Source organism: Vespa crabro, chromosome 2 (genome assembly GCF_910589235.1).
Source record: "Vespa crabro chromosome 2, iyVesCrab1.2, whole genome shotgun sequence".
NCBI classification, from domain to species: Eukaryota; Metazoa; Arthropoda; class Insecta; order Hymenoptera; family Vespidae; genus Vespa; species Vespa crabro.
In genome coordinates this window covers 5,577,825-5,595,399 of record NC_060956.1, presented here as the reverse complement: position 1 = coordinate 5,595,399, position 17,575 = coordinate 5,577,825, and the positions used below count along the sequence as shown (strand labels likewise).

The 17,575-nt window shown below is 32.5% G+C and overlaps 1 protein-coding gene across 8 annotated transcripts in view; it reads right to left on the bottom strand.

Moving 5' to 3' along the window:
- LOC124422124 (filamin-A) overlaps window positions 1–17,575 on the bottom strand; it is a 42,397-nt gene that overhangs the window by 2,366 nt on the left and 22,456 nt on the right. For 6 of the 8 annotated variants that reach the window (XM_046958152.1, XM_046958153.1, XM_046958157.1 and 3 more), the window contains 6 exons: window positions 17,435–17,573; window positions 11,451–11,679; window positions 3,899–4,039; window positions 3,471–3,773; window positions 2,192–3,247; window positions 246–439 (listed from right to left, as the gene is read on the bottom strand). In XM_046958152.1, the coding sequence (XP_046814108.1) occupies window positions 246–439; window positions 2,192–3,247; window positions 3,471–3,773; window positions 3,899–4,039; window positions 11,451–11,679; window positions 17,435–17,573 (2,062 nt within the window). Of the gene's footprint in view, window positions 1–245; window positions 440–2,191; window positions 3,248–3,470; window positions 3,774–3,898; window positions 4,040–11,450; window positions 11,680–12,724; window positions 12,860–15,362; window positions 15,483–17,434; window positions 17,574–17,575 lie in introns of those variants that run through there. The other 2 variants (XM_046958159.1, XM_046958158.1) reach the window with 2 other exon arrangements.

The window sequence follows — 17,575 nt, the reverse complement described above, 5'->3', positions numbered from 1 at the left end:
GAATCTTATTTTCGTCTAGTATTTCGCAAGATAATTTTTCGTTAGATAGATAGATACGATGGATACTTGGAAAATTCCAAGGAAAAATAAAACGTTCGCGCGAGACGAATAGCCTTGAATGTTGAAAAGATGACTTTTTTTTTTTTTAAATATGATTGATGATTTTTCTTCTTTCCTTGGTTTTTTTTTTTTTTTTTTTTATATATCGACCTTGAACACAACGTTTCTCGTTAAAAGGATCATACCTTTCCGTCCAATTCACCCTTAGCTCCGTTCTTGCGTACGAGGAAGGTGTAAGGCTTGTCAGGTTGTACTCCACTTTCCGGAAATTGTGCAACCTCTAATTTGTGAGCATCGCCCATAGCAGGCGATATGTAAACCTTATACGGCGAGTCAGGAATGTGCTGATCGTTGAACTTTATTCCTACTCTGTATTCTCCTAAAATATAAAACAGATAAACGATGATTTTCAATTGACCAATTAAAATTGGCCGAGTCAGCCTATAAAAAAAAAAAAAAAAAAAAAAAAAAAAAAAAAAAAAATAAAAAAAAGAGAAAAGAAAAACGGTCCCGTCAGATTAAATGATCATCGTCGAATAGTACAAACGTTTATCATTCTTTCTAATCATTCCGACGAATGGAATGAATCGATCACATCGAAAAAGAACAAAAAAAAAAGAAAAAAGGAAAGAGATCAACTATTCCTAATAAACAAACAAATTAATTTGTCATCGACAAACCATCGTCGTTTGATTCCTCTGGCTCGTTCCCCTTCAAAATGATTTGTGTCGATGCTTTGAAGGTTGCCATCGTTCAAACGTTGTCCTAACACAGCAAATGAAGATTTTTTCCTTTGTGACGGAAACAAGATTAATTATCTCTTACGTTGAGATAAGAGAAAAAGGAAGTAGAGACAGTCGGAATAGCCTAAGATAAGGAAAGAGAAAAGAGTGATGATGATGGTGGTGGTGGTGGTGGTGATTGTGGTGGTGGTAGTGATTGTGGTGGTGGTAGTGGTGGTGGTGGTGGTGGTGGTGGTGGTGGTGGTGGTGGTGGTGGTGATGATGGTGGTGATAGTAGTGGTGGTGAAGGAGAGGCGAAAAAGGTGAAACGAAAAAGAAGGAGAAATAGAAGAGAAGAAGAAGAAGAAGAAATAAAAAGGAAAAAAAAGAAGGAGTGTGGAAAGCGACGAGTGGCGAACGGACACAACTCTAGAGCCGTGGGTTGATCGCGCACCACTACTTTCGGTTGAATCTAGCTGCTGATCTCGAATCCGTTCCTTCACTACGACCACCACTCTCCTCTTTCTCTTTCTCTCTCTCTCTCTCTCTCTCTCTCTCTCTCTCTTCTTTTTCTATCTATCTCTTTCTTATTCACTCACAGAACATGGACCAAATATAACCACCGCGATAATCCACGCAGTGCGGTGTGCGGTGTGAGTCAAACTCACCACGGCAAAATATGGATCCACCTTAACAAATATAGACGAAGATATTTCGGGATCAGCTGAAAGCGGCCGATCAATCCGGTCGATGAGTGGGTGTTTCTGAGTCTCGACAACATACCAACGAACGAACGAACGAACGAACGAACACCTGCCTTATTTGTCTCCTAAGCGTCTGATGTTTACTTCGTTCGGAAATAATGACGACATCGTAAAAACAATTTTAGATTTTTCGAATATCCATCGGATATAATATAAAAGACAATATAATTTCGATGTTAATACGTTCGTACAAATCTTTATGAATATTCCGGTAATTGTTCATGAATCGTTAGAATGAATGAACATGTAGTAAAACTTTTCTGTTCTTAAGCCAGAATTTTCTCACTTATTATGACCAATGCATAAATAAAATAGACTGACTTAATCGAGGTTGAATTTACGACGAGGGACGCTTCAAAGTAACTGACATTATGGATCCTATATGCGTCATAATTTTCCTAGGTAGTGACATGGGCGACATCGGTAACGTCAAGGAAGGAGGTATGAATCGACGCTGGCAATGATCCATCTTTTTAGATGAAACCCTTAATAAATGTCACAGAAGCCTATTTTATCGATGTTTTCGCCCGGCACCTTTGAACCATTCGAGCATAATTCGAGCATGTTGATTTTTTAGAAAGTATGAAACGTTTGAATCTTCGAAATTATGATCATTCCAATTATTACCAAGCCAAATGGGCTTACCAGGTTCAGAAGCGACATAACTGACATAACAGCTGCCATCTTTGCGATCTTTGTAATCGATTTGAGCTTTGCTAGGGCCTTCAACCGAGACAGCCAATGCACCAGCTCCAGCTTCTCTCGTCCATATGTTGAACTCGCAAGGTTCACCTTGTTCCCCTCGTTCCAATCCAGGACCACCAGCGTGGACCCTGTGAGCTCCACCGTCTCTCAAAGGACCAACCGTGAATTGGAAGGGTGAGCCAGGAATGTGCATCTCCTTGTAACGAACCGAAACCGTGTGAACGCCTAATTCCTTTGGTACGAATGCAACAGCATAAAGACCATCCTCGACTTCCTTGATCTCTGCATCCTCCGTAACACCACCTGGCGAAGTAACAGTAGCCGCAAGATCGAAGGACGTTATACCAGGCATCTTGAATGTCAGCTTGCATTGACTTCCAACTTCGGTTATTGGCACGGCTTCTCTTTGCCTCTGTATTTTCTCTCTCTGACGATTGCTACCTTCTCCACTGACTTTCACGGTGAACGGTGAACCTTCCACGTGATGATCGGCAAATTTCAAATTTACTATGTAATAACCAGGCTCGGTAGGCTTGTAAGACATGTTCAACGTGCCATCCTCATTATCCTTGCACTGAATTTCCACCTTGCTCGGACCTTCCATTGAAAGAGACAAACCACCAAAACCAGCGTTTCTTGTGTCAACCGAGAAGATATTCTCGACGTGTGTCTTGCCTTCCTTTAATGCCGCACCAGAGACTTTTACCTTCTTAGCATCACCAACTTCGCGATCTTTAACATCGATCTTGAATGGCGAGTTTGGTATGTGCTTGCCCATTCGTTTCACGGCAACGGTATGCGAACCAGCTTCTCGTGGTGTGAAAGAAACGCAAACATTGTCGCTAGGGAGCTTTTTCAAAAAGCATGGCTCTTCCAAACCGCTTGGTGCCGTGATTGAAGCGTTCAGAGATCTTATATCTGCATCAGGCACTTTACCAGGCAACTGAACCTCGCTACACGATCCCACGGATATCTGATTCCTTTTACGACCCTCTCCTACAAATTTCATAATTAATTGATAATAAAAAATTTTTATATTATTATTTAATTCAATATATACATATTATTATCATCGATATTATATATTTTAATAATATATATTAATAATATATATTTAATATAAAAGTAATATATATGTATTAGTAATATATATTATTATTATTAAAATTATTTTATTTTATGTGTTACATCATGGTCCAACGATATTTTAATAATTTACCTGTAATCTTGGCGACGTATGGACTACCCTTAATATGCTTGTCACCAAACTTAACACTGATTTTATATTCTCCAGGTGCAGTAGGTAGATAGGACACAGAAACCGTGCCATCTTTGTTGTCATGGCATGATATTTCTGCCTTGCTAGGACCTTCCACGGCCAATGATAAACCACCGGCTCCTGCGCCTTTTGTAGATATGGTAAAGTTTCCAGGTTCTCCGCAGACACCGTAAATCAAACCTGGACCGTAGGCTGTTACGTAACCACTTGCCAAAGAATCAACGTGGAATTTGAACGGTGATCCTGTCAAAGAAATAATAAATTTAATGAGGAAAAAAGAATATATATATATATATATATATATATATATATATATATATATATATATATATACATAGAAGAGAAGAGTGATTAATTAATTAATTTACCTTGTACATGTTCCCCGTTAAACTTTACGTAAATCTCATGAAGACCTTCCTCTCTTGGCTCATATTTGATAGATACAGTGCCATCGTGATTATCCTCGATGACTGGCTTGTCCACGTTACCGCTCGGCATCTTTACCTCGGCTAAAAGTATTTTTATTTTTTTTTTTTTATTTTATTTTATTTTTTCTTTTTTTTTTGTTTATACGCGATCAAAAATCAATTACTTTCGATAATTAATACGTTAAATACAAACTGGATAAGTGGTGCCTTTATTCGTAAGGCAAAAGAAAAAAAAAAAAAGAAAAAGAAAAAAAAAAGAAAAAGATAAAAGAAAAAACAGACGTGAGAAAAATCGAACGATAAGTTTTCTCTCATATAATTGAAAACCTTTTCGAGAGCTAACGTAGTAAAGGCTCTGGAAAATGAGCGGTGCAAAATCGAGCCCAGGACCTGGCACTTCTTTCTCATTTATATCGACCCTTCCATAACAAATTGGTTTTTCCGGTCGATCAAACTCGCTGCAAGAAAAATTCTTCAACCAGGCTCTATAAAAAGTCGACACCTCTTCCCACGTGGTCTCTATGTCGTCTAATTCGTCTTCCCAAAACATCTCGAAGGTGTTGTTAATTTCGCACTCGATCGGAACACCAAAAATGACAACGAAGAACGTTCATGAATTCCACGAACGATGAAACGTGTCCCCGATCCGAGGAAAAACGGATCCCAAGAGGATTGATAATCTTAAGAGTCTCCAGTATGTTGATACCGATCGATCTTAAAGAAAAAAACCTGAACCTATCCTGTTTCTATACCGTACGATCTTAAAAGGCACTGATCGAATTGATCTTTCTTTTCTTTTTATTTTTATTTTTTTCTTTTTTTTTCCCCTTTTTTATTTTCTCTATTTCTTTATTGTTTCTTATTATTCTTGAAATGAGAAAATATTGAATGCGTATGTTATGTTCTTTCGATTTTCTTCGGACTCGAAGAATTTTAAAGAAATGCGATCGAACAAGTTTCAAATCGCATAGTTTATTAGGTATTTCAAAGATCAAAAGTTTCGCAAAGACTGAAATTGATTTTATTTTTTTTTCTTATATATATATATATATATATATATATATATATATATATATATATATATATATGTATGTATGTATATATATATATATGTATATATATATATTTCCTTAATTTGTTTTCTTTTGAACCGATCGAGAGAAACGCGTCGTTTTGGGTGGTGATCGGATTTAATCACGGAAGAGACGCAGATGGTGTCTCGTTTTTCCTACGACGTTTTTCCTCCAGCAGGCAAGAAGCAGAAGGTCGAGTCGTCGTCAATCGACCACACGAGGACGCATCTCTGGCAAGACTGAGGAGATCGAGACTGCCAAAGTCGCTCGAGAGCCGGACGATGGCAGCCTGATCTGCCCGGGAGACCTTCTTTCTTTTTTCTTTCTTTTTTTTTCCCCCCTTTTTCTCTTCTTTTTTCCAGTATGCCCAACCAGCAGGAGAAGCGATTTTATATCACCACGTAGGGAACCAGATCGTCCAACGTCTATCAAACTTCTCCCTCTACTATTCCTAAATCTTCCACTACCAAACATCTGACATTACCACCACTCCAACGATCATCATATCACCTTGCCCCTACTCCTTCGTGTCTCCTTCGTCCTCTATTATACATATGAAAAGAATATTTGCCAAATTACATTGACACCTCTTTACATTTCTATACCTTCCAAACGATTAATAATAGATATAAATAAGAGCTAAATTAAAACGTATAGATAACATTTGTAAAAATGTCCAAATTTGTTTTAAATATTTTCCAAAATGTTTTTTCTTAGTCCCTCTTTGATTTCGAATTATATGTGAACTCCATTGATTTATCTTGGATATGCGTATGATTAAAAAGAAAAAAATAAACAAAAACAAAAATTTTTCGTTTTACAATTTGTCTAAGTAAATTATCACAAGAATCTGGAATAATTTTCAAGACAGATAAGAATGAATATTTGGCGAGCTACGTCCTGGCTCTTCTTACGCGACCATTTTCATTTAACTTAAGGAAGTCGCCAATGAAACGATCAAACCGTTTGCACCAACGCAACGATGGTGCGGAACACTCGCCAAAGGCAACACGACTAAGTCTAAGTCACCCTGAACTGACTGATTGCGGACAACCGTCAACCCCAAACGATCACCTCTTCCGTTCCATTACTCACGAAGAACATCTCGTGATTTTAATGATTACAAAGTCATCGATAAACTACTAACCATAAATCCAATGTGAAAGATACATGAGTAATTCGAGTTCTTCTAGGATTCTTTAATTATCTATCGTTAATTAAACCTGACCGAATGAATAACGAACTCTCTGCTAGATAATGTATATATATATCGAATATATACATTATATATTCGAATATATACATTATATATATATATATATATATATATATATATATATATATATATTCTTGACGTATTTAAATCGTACCAAAGATCATAGTACTTTTGCTTCTTTCTTTTTTCTTTCTCTTTTTTTTTTCTTTTTCTTTTTTATTCTCAAATATATGCGATCGCAGTATTACAATTTATTTATAAATTTTTCTTGGCCAAAATATCTAACCAGAGTACAACAATTTATTTTCTTCGATAAATTTAATATATATATATATATATCTTTTTTTTCTATAAAATTTTCTGAAAATAGAAAAAGAAAGAAAGAAAGAAAGAAAGAAAGAAAGAAAGAAAAGATCGTGTATTGAAAACAAAAATCATCGATATACTATTCATTTGATAATTTTCCTCGTTTTCTTTTTGTCTAATAAAAAAAAAAAAAAGAAAAAAAAAACGAAACGAAAAAATATATGTATAATACAAACGAACTTATCATATTTTTTTCTTTTTTTTTTTTTATTAGATTAACTCGTACTCCTATTAGAGAATATATAATTTCGAGTTTTTCAACTATCGTAAGAAAAAAAAAAAAAGAACATTTGTCTTAAACATTTAAAAATAAAGTTATCCAACGACTAATAGATAATTGCTCAGCGCATTAATCAATTATAGCTGATGGATGATTAATCGATAATTGAACCTGAACTTTTTATTCTCTTCGAAAAGTCGAGAAAGAAGAGTGATAAATACGTAAAAAAAAAAGTGATAAATACGTAAGTAAACGAGTTAATATATATATTCTCGTATCATGAGTTAATGTTTCGTTGAAAGAATTTCCTAGCTGAGTTGTTTAAATCTTGAAGATAGGAATGGGGTAAGGGGATAGGAGTTGGGTAGGGGGGGGGCGGAGGGGAAGAAGAGATAAACAAAAAAAGGAAAGAAAGAAAGAAAGAAAGAGAAAGAAATTCATCTCGCTAACTCAAAGTAACAAAGTATGCCGTCTTACTTTTACGAGCGAATCTTTTGGCGCCGCTACCTAACATCACGGAAAAAGATAAGTCGGCGAATTCTGCAAATATTCGAAGGGAACCTCTTATAATGGCCTCGTAAATATCTTTAGAGAGCTTGCTAAGATATTTTCGGGATCACATTCGGGATCGCACAGTATATAAAGTAAAATACGTTGAGAGAGATATCCTAAGGACACCTTTCGAGATGATCCCTTCTATCTTATATCTTTCCTTATCTATGATAGTTTATGAAAAAAAAAAAAGAAAAGAAAAAAAATAATAATAATTCAACGTCAAACATCAAATATTTTTATAATTCATCTATATGATCGAAGAAATTTATTCAATCGATAATTAAATGAAAAAGTGACGATTGTTAAAGAAAAAAATGGAAAAAGATCTCTCACAAATTTATCCTTCAAATATGTCCTTCTCAAAGTTAAGGATTTACTACATACCATCCAATACTTTTTAACTATTACGTACAAGACAATAGAAATTAATTACGATGATAACGAAACATATTTCTGAGAATGATGATATAAATTTTTTTTATTAAATTATCCTATAAGTATAGATTTATATTAATTCGTAAGGAGATTAAAGAAATTTGAATGAGATAACGATGGTGAACTGCTATTTAGAAAGTAATTAAGAAGATAACGTAATACGTGTATTACTATCGTCAGATAAACTTTCAACATTAAATAATTTCAAAATTATTTTATAAATATAAATTATATTTTATAAAAATATATAATTAAGTTCTAATAGAAGTGCTAAAGAAATTTGAAATATATAAGCGTTAGGAGAATTACTATTTAAAAATAAATTAATGAAATATATAATAACGAAAATATGTGGATGATAATCACGATACAAAAAGATTATGAAATAAATTATCCCATAAATCTATTCATTTAAATTCTGATAAAAGTGTTGAATAAATTGGATCGAGATAGAGACGGGGAATTACTATCTATTATCTATAGAAATAAATTAAAAAGATAACGAAATACGTCTATGTTAATCACAACGATAACTTTCAACTGAATTATCCTATAAATATATTCATCTAAATTAAAAAAAAAAAAAAAAAAAAAAAAAAAAATATGTAGTTAAATAAATGGGATAAAATTATCCATTGTCTAAAAAATAACTATTAAGAATAAAATAAAAAATATTAGGAATATGACAAAAACAGGCATATGATATACGAAAGAAAAATCTCGAATTAAATTAAAATTCTCTTGAATATTGTATTATAATACATTCAATTAATTTCTAATGGAATCTAAAGAAATTTGAACGAGACGGTCGATGGACGATTATTATAGAAACTTACAAAATGGTGGAAGTATGATGGTTCGATAACCGAGTATTAGTCAAAAGCGCATGTTGCTTTCCACGTGTCTGGAGTAAAAGAAAAAAAAAGAGAGAGAGAGAGAGAGAGAGAGAGAGAGAGAGAGAGAGAGAGAGAGAGAGGTAAAATAAAAAAAGAAGAGGAGCAATAGTAGAAGTTGAAGATGGAGGTGGAGGTGGAGGTGGAGTTGGAGGTAATGGAGATAGAGAGGTTAAGACGAAGGAGAGGAGAGAAGGGATTGATCTTTTTATGGATTTCCGTCGACGCCGGTTTTTGGAGCATCTTCGAGCCCGCGCATCCGAAGGCACTTAATCATCCAATATTAATATCACCCGGTCGCATTTCCGATGCATCATCGAGCACCGTACGTATACGTTCTTCCAGCTCCCTTCCTCCTCCAGTTCGACTCCTACCTCTCTCTCTCTCTCTCTCTGTCTCTCTCGCTCTATCTTCCTCTATCCTCTAACCGTATTTTTGGCAAAATGGTGGAACAAGCACGTTAGAGAAATCGTATGAAACCTGTCCCGTCTGTCAACTCTTTGCGCATCAACGTATTTATTTATTTATTTATTTATTTATTTATTTATTTATTTATTTATTTATTTATTTATTTATTTATTTATTTATTTATTTATGCAACGTTAATAAAAAATTATGTTCGTTTTTTTTTTCTTTTCTTTTCTTTTATTTTCTTTTTTTCCGAACCTTCCATCCTAACTACAAATACGATTGAACTTAAAGCAACGTAAATTTGTTAACGTAAATTTGCAGTGACTTCAATGCGACGATTCAAATATGTATTATTGATTTCGAAGAATCTTGTTTATATTGACGAATGACACACGAAAATTTATATAAATAACATGAAAATTGATATAAATATTTGTTCAGATAAATATACGTAGATATATAGATTTAGATTTTTAAATAAATATAGAAAATAAATTTAGCCATTTAGTTAGGATCCATTGCGTCTTTGAATTAATTTCAAAATCATTGATTTTCGAGAAGGTTGCTTATATCAAAGAAAAACAAATAAGAATGAAAGGAATGTTTTTTTTTTCCCCCCGATGAATCTTTAGATAATTATATGACCAATAAAAATAAATACACACACACACACACACACACACACACACATACATATTTATCATATATAAGAAGATAAAATGTAATAAAAACGTCGTGAAAATAAATAAATTCTACAGATTCTCTAATGAGTGACCTACTGATTCTAAAAAGTAAAAAATATTAAACATCTATATATATGTGTGTGTGTGTGTGTGTATATATATATATATTTATATATAATATTAAAAAAATGTATTCATTTATATTATTAAAAAAAAAAAAAAAAAGAAAATGAAAAAAAGGAATGAATATAATTGTTTATTAACGGTGCGTAAGTAAATAAATAAATAAATATATATATATATATATATATATATATATATATATCAATAGCTCCTGATTTTCGAATAAACTACATTAATGTCAATATACGATGAGATAGACGACATTAAAGGTATAATATATTAGGTATAATTATAGGTGAATAAGAATGATAATTTTCATCGTGTCTCTTGTGAAAGGCATACGCTCGTAACTTAGATTATGGTCCTTTTACAAAACCCAGAATGAACAGCATGAAAACCTGTCGTGTCCATCAAATATCACAGCAATGTCGTGAGTTAGCAGGCGTACAAATCATTAATGAGGATAGAATTTGGTTGAACACGAGTAAGGTCTACTAGTGCGCATCAAAAATGTTTGGATAACGTCCAAGATATTATTCATGATTTCGAGAATTCACTGATTTATTCGGGTTCATTAATTAAAAAAAAATTTTATTATAAAAGAGATAGATGAATAATAATCGATCGATGATATATCCAATGTTAATAAATTACAAACGAATTTTATGAAAATCATTGATTCTCCAATGAGAAATATTTTCGATTCCTCCCTGTATCAATCAATCATCAATCCCTGAATAATATTATCAATTATAATTATTTTCGTATTATCAATTTTCTTAAAATATTTGTAAACGTGCCAATGATGATCATTCGTTTATATTTTATGACGACGATTATTAACACGCTGATATTTACTTAAAGAACTTAACAACAAATGATGTTAAATACAATCAAACGTTGTACCTATAACTCAAAGGACTAAGTACACCGGTAAGATTTTTCTAATATCATAAAAATATTCTTGTAATTTCAACTAGACAAATCGTTACGAGTATGTCAAAATGAATGAATAAAATTAACATTCGTTTAGAGAATTTGAAAATTGTTCATTCTCTGATCGTGATCATTTCGATGACAGCGATGATCTACCGCATGTGCTCGTCTTTTCGATGGGAACATTCGTTCCGGCTGCGTCAACTATATCACTGAAATAAACTTCTTCGAAGAATTTCAAGGCGCCTATCAAATGTGAAACGAACAAAAAAAAAAAAAAGAAGAAGAAGAAAAAGAAAAAAAAAAAATAAGATTCTGGAATATCTTTTTAGATTTTTCTCAATTATCACGTATTCCCTTCGTTCTCGTATTTTTATCCATTTCATTTTTCCATTCCTAATTCCGTTCGTAAAGAATTTTAATAGATAAATTGATCTTAAATATTTCACTGTTATAATATATAATATATAATTATGTATAATATAATTGTTATTATAAATTATAGAATGAAACAAAAAAAAAGAAATAAAAAAATAAAAAAGAAAGATAATAGAATAAGTATATAGATTATAAATACTTACACGTCACTGTACCACTGGACAATGGTAAGGGGATACCGTTCAGCCGGATACCGTTAAAGTTCTTCTTTGATAAATTCTGTTGATTGGTTGTGCTACTCTTTGTTGTAACCGTTGAACTCTCCTGTATACTGGTGCTACGTTGTTCAACAACGTGTTGCTCTTGCCTTTGTCGAGATTTCTTTCCTCGATGTGTTTTGTGAGTACTGTGTTCCCGATATTCCTCTGAGGCCTTAAAATAAAGATCGTATTATCGTTATAAGGGTTGTTAAATAAAGAATAGAAAATATTACAACGATTTTATTTATCGATGCGTATACACGACTCAATGTGATCCGAAGTACTTAGGGAATGTTCTTTTTATTTCTTTTTTTCTTTTTGGTTTTTTTCCCCCTTTTATATTTTTTTTTCTTTTTTTAATTTTTTTTTCTTTTTTTTTTTTTTTTTTTTTTTTTTCTACAAACGTTTAGTTAATTCTTGAACGATGCTCAAGAAACTCTATGGATCGCGTTGGCGGTAAAAGGGGAACGAGGAATTTCCGGAATCAAGAGGCGATGGTGCACGACACACCTCATTACGAAAGAATCTACGTATTTCGAGGCTGGTACTAAGCCAAACTGTGCAGCGTGTATAGAATTTATTATGTAACGACGTCAGAATTCTTGCAAAATCTTTATCACGTGGTTTATTCGACTATAGAAAATGCACACGTCTAATTTATCAGATTTGCGGACGCGACCAACCTTTTTTTTGCGCGTTACGATCATAAAGAAATAATTATTCGTATTCTTCTAATCCATAGAAAATATCGAATAATCGATCTTATAGAATTAGATCATTTTTCCTTTTTTTTTTTTTGTTTTTTTTTTTTTTTGTATAAATAAATTTTATGTACCTTTCTATAAATTTTCTATAAATAAATTTAATCTATCTCGATAAAATAATAATAATATAATTTTAATTCGAAATGTGATGAAAAATATTTTTCTCCTTTCTTTTTTCTTCATAATGTTAAAAAAAAAAAAAAAAAACATGATGAATCCAAAGGATCCAAATTATGAATCATCTGTATCAATCGATCATATATCAATTATATGGATTAAATAAGTTCAATCGTAGAGCGAGACTAAATGTGTGATAAACAGCACGTACGTTGCATGAAATAAAAAAGGGAAGGAAAAAAAAAAAGAGAAAAGATGAAAACTAATCAAAGAAAAGAAAAAGAAAAAGAAGAAGAAAAATGATATGAAATACATCGATAATAGAATTCACTATACCTTAGAAGATCTAAATCTTTCTACCAATAATCGCTAATTCGCAATAATTGTAATTGTTAGATCAGAACGATCGCCTGTTACCAAACTCACGTATTGCTCCTAACAGACTGACGATTTTCAGGCACAATGCTGAATTCGATGTTACCATAATAGATACCTAGCCCCCACCCACGTATAAATTACAAAGGGTAAAGGATAAGAAACGCGGGGAGGATTTAAACAACCAATGACACTACTAGACATGTCCGTGAACTCGACGAATCGGAAGAAAGCTATCGCGGCCAAAAATTCGTTCGCATAATTTTTAAGGGATGGCAACGAACGTTCAAACGTTCAGTTCTCATCTAGACACGAACGACAAATCATCGGTCTCGTGGGTATTTTTGATTTTTTATTTATTTATTTTTTTTCATTTATTTATTTATTTTCGCTTCATTTCATTTTCCTCTCGTCATTATCGAAAAGAAAAGAAAAAATAAAAAAAGAAGTAAAAAAGAAATAAAATAAAATAAAATAAAAACCGTTCACGATAGGAGAGAGAGAGAGAGAGAGAAGCAGCAACTTGGCTAATCGTGGGTCGTCTAACGAGATAAAGTTTTAAGGGTGGAAATAAGAGCGCAATCCTCTCCCCACTTCTCGGACATTAATAACTCCAGGCTAGTGGTATAAACAGAGAAACGGGAAATTGAAGATGATAAGCATAATATCCAGTATCAAAGTCTCCGTTGTGAATCGCGAGGTGAGTTTAAATTAAACTCTCCTCGGTAACATTAATTCACGGGCTGTCTCTTTAGTCCACCCACCGTTCCAACGGCATACGACGTTCTTGCTTATAAATTTGGGAAAGAGCCGCACTCGTACTCGAAATAGTTTATGAGGTCGCGACGATATACGAAAAAGATACGGATTGAATTTCAAATTGGGCTTTTATCGATATCGATACATAATCTATACGAAAAGAGAAAGAGAGAGGGAGAGAGAGAGATCCTTTACTTCATACTTCTGTCAACTTCGATGAATTTTTTTTATCCTTTTTCTTTTATTTATTTATTTTTTCTTTTAATTCGATATAATATTTTTATTTAATTATATATATATATATATTTTTTTTTTTTATTTAATTCGATAATAATATGCAGAGAGAAGTTCGTAAGTATTTCCTATTGGTTCAAAGTGATAAATGTTATATGGCTTGAAGCAATAATCAAAAGTAACCTACCAGTCCGTCCCTCTTTCTCTCTCTCTCTCTCTCTCTCTCTCTCTTTCTCTCTTTCTCTCTCTCCAAAGTACTTTCAATTTTGAGTTCCATGCATGTTCGCTAATGAGACCAGGCGGAACATCACGCTTGCTCGAGCCTAACACATGCCGAAACGTTTAAATCAACGACTTCCAGTCGCCTTTGAGATCCTTCCCTTCCTCTTTCTCTCTCTCTCATTCTCTTTCACTCACTCATTCACTCTCTCTCTCTCTCTCTCTCTCTCTCTCTCTCTCTCTCTCTTTCTCTCTCTCTCTCTCTCTCTTGGTCAAACGACAGATGAGAAGAGGTAAAATGAGAGAAGGAGGATAAAAAGAGGAAATTATTTTCAGCCTTTTGAAATTTCGGAGCATAGAATGAAAACACTCTGGATCCTATGCCAGAGCTCTATCTATAATTTAAAAGTTCCTATAATCCTTTAGTTATAGATCCGATCGACGTCTGTTTATTCGACTTAAAGATTTATAGTACTAACGTTCACGTCTAACGATTATTATCCTTTTCGATGAAAATATGCAATACTATCGCCATTGTTTCCTTAGCATATAAGTTACCCCTAATATGTAACATAAAGTCAATTTATACTTATAGAGGCTGACCATACCATCGTTACTTTCTACTTGATACCAAACAATCACCATCTCTAATGATTTTTCTAATCGTAACGTAAACACACACAGGCGTACACACACACACCCACACGTCCAATTATAATTTAATACTCGTATGATAGAACATTAAAAATGAAATTAATTTTCGACTTGTTAACAAGTATTACGTAAAATAAATGTATTGAATTTCTTCGTTATTATATTATTGATCTTATGTGCATACGTTATAACAAATAATTCACGTTTTTTTTCTTTTACTTTTTTTTTTTTTTTTTTTTATCGGTGCCAAAGAAAATATTATCGAAATAGGAAACTCTCTTAAAAGGAATCCTCATTTCTAACATAATAATTCTGACACCGAACTCTCGTCAATTTGTTCTTTGGTTTATCATTATAAGAACGATCCTATTTCCTACGATCTTTTCGATGATGAACGAAATCGTTGAAAGATCTCATGTTTGGAAACATGCTGGATCACTCGAAGTAAACACGAACATATACACGTACACGTACACATATATCTATACATACACCTACACATACACCTACACACACGCACATGCATGCAGACATGCCTGATCATACATATAGAAGAAAGAGAGAGAGAGAGAGAGAGAGAGAGAGAGAGAGAGAGAGAGAGAGAGAATGAGATGCAACAGGTATTAGATATGAAAGGATAGATAGAAAGAGAGATATGCGAAAGATGAAATGAACGAATGAGTAAAAGAGAGGGAAAGAGAAAGAGAGAAAGAGAGAGAGAGAGAGATTTTACTTGATCGAATAATAACGTTGATCTTAACGCGTCGACAGGATTCCTATGGTGTTTAGGCGAAAAAAAAATATTTCCTGCTAATATTATCAGACACTTGGTGTGATCCCGATGAGTCTTCGGAGTGGACTGTTTCCTCTGGAGACCACACGATAATATCCTGCCCTGCTACGTGTTGTCTCTATAGTTAGATATACCTCGCCCCACCTAACCCCTCCTCCTCCTCATCTTACGTTAACCAAAAGATGAGATCAAGAGGGATCAGGAAGATCAAGACAAATAACGTCCTAAGATAATTTCTTAAGTATCAACACGTGTCGCCGTTTTATCCGTTTAATCCTTCGATGTATACGATTGTAGAATTAAACAGATATAATTTATACATTTTTGACAATAGAAAAAGTATTAAATTATGGAAATAGATCATCATTTATCATATCATTTATTGCATTTCTACGCGGTATCATACGATCGATTTCATATTTGATATTCAAAGATTTTTAAAGTTCTATTAATATTTTCAATATTCTGATGTGACTTATTGATACATTTTCTTTTCTTTCGTATTTTTTTTTCCCTCCCTTTTTTTCTTTTAATAATTTTTAAAAATATCTGTAAAAAAAAAAAAAGTGAAATTTCCATTAAACGATATAATTGTTTTAAATCAACTCTATAGAAGAACGTCTACAATCGATCATAAGTTATTGATCATATCCAATGATTTATATATAATTGTTTATTTTCAACATTTATGTCAAATTAATTTCATAATTTAATAATCTAAAAAACCATTATCAATCAATCGAATTATTATAATAAAAATGATCGAATTATTGACAATAAATTTTCTATGAGCAAGTATCTATTATATTCTCTCATGAAATAGAAAACTGTTCTTTCGCGTATAATTGATGTCACTGTATCCTTTATGAGCTGTTGAAAGATTATGCCAACGGCTTCTTAAATGACGAAATTTCTTCTCTGTCTCGTTCGTGAGAAAATTTTACTTTCGTCTGCCACTGAAGGTTCTACTTACTGAAAACTTTCGTCGCGATGAATAACGAGCAAGGTCGTATAAATTGCAAAATATTTTAACTGCCTTCATTTTTCACAGAGTTTACGTATACGTTAGAATAATTCGGAATATTTCAAACGTCATACAATAAATTTCTTTCGTCACTTCTCTGATTTTTTATCGTGTTAAAACCTATGATGATGACAATTGAAAAAAGAAAAAAGTTTAAAGAAAAATGAAAAGAGAAAGGAAAAAAAAAAAAAAAGAAAAAAAAATATCGCGCTTAAAGTGATCCATTCACATTTCAAAAGATACGAAAAATTTGTAATCGTTGTAATCTTTTCTTTTCGAACGAACAAACTTCACTTTTATATAATATAATATTAAAAGCAAACGAACGATTTGTTTAATTTAATTGGACAAAACAAATTATGATTAAATCTAATGATCTGTATAAAAAATGAAATTCGTTTTTGTTGAAAAAAAAAAAAAAATAATAATAATAATAATAAAATAAAAATTTTACTATAATTTTATAATTCATAATTTATACGTATAGAATTAAATAAAAATAAAAAAAATATCTTTGTAAATATCTTTATAGATTTATTTACGACAGATTAAATCGAAGTTTTATTACCTAATATATAATTCGTATCAATTAATCTCGTTTTATTTAACTTGGATTTAATCGTCGTAAAACAAAACTAACTACGGAAAATGAATCCAGGTCTCTTGTTCCCATTTTCTCTCATTTGCTTTGACATAATTATTGTCCACCAGGGCGGCCAGATTCAGCAGCATTAGAAACCGAAATATAAGCGGTATAAATACCCCCCAGCGGAGCTAAGTGCCACTTGACGCAATAATTTTTCAAAATGAACAATCAAAACCATTGTATAGAATGAATCAATCCAATCGAGAAATTATTTAGTTCGATTAATGAAATAAAATGTATCGAAAATAAAGATAAACGTTATCGAAATTATTAACTTAATTTTAATATTACAATTTGATGATTTAACGAGGATCAATCGAACGTGATAAATTGTTTACTTACCGTAAAAGTATAGATACCGTCTGGTACAGGTTGTCCTCCGAATTTAATACTAAGCGTATAATCTCCGGCATCGGCTACCGTATAATAAATGTTAACTGTTCCATCACCATTATCTTCGATATCAATGTCCACCACCTCACT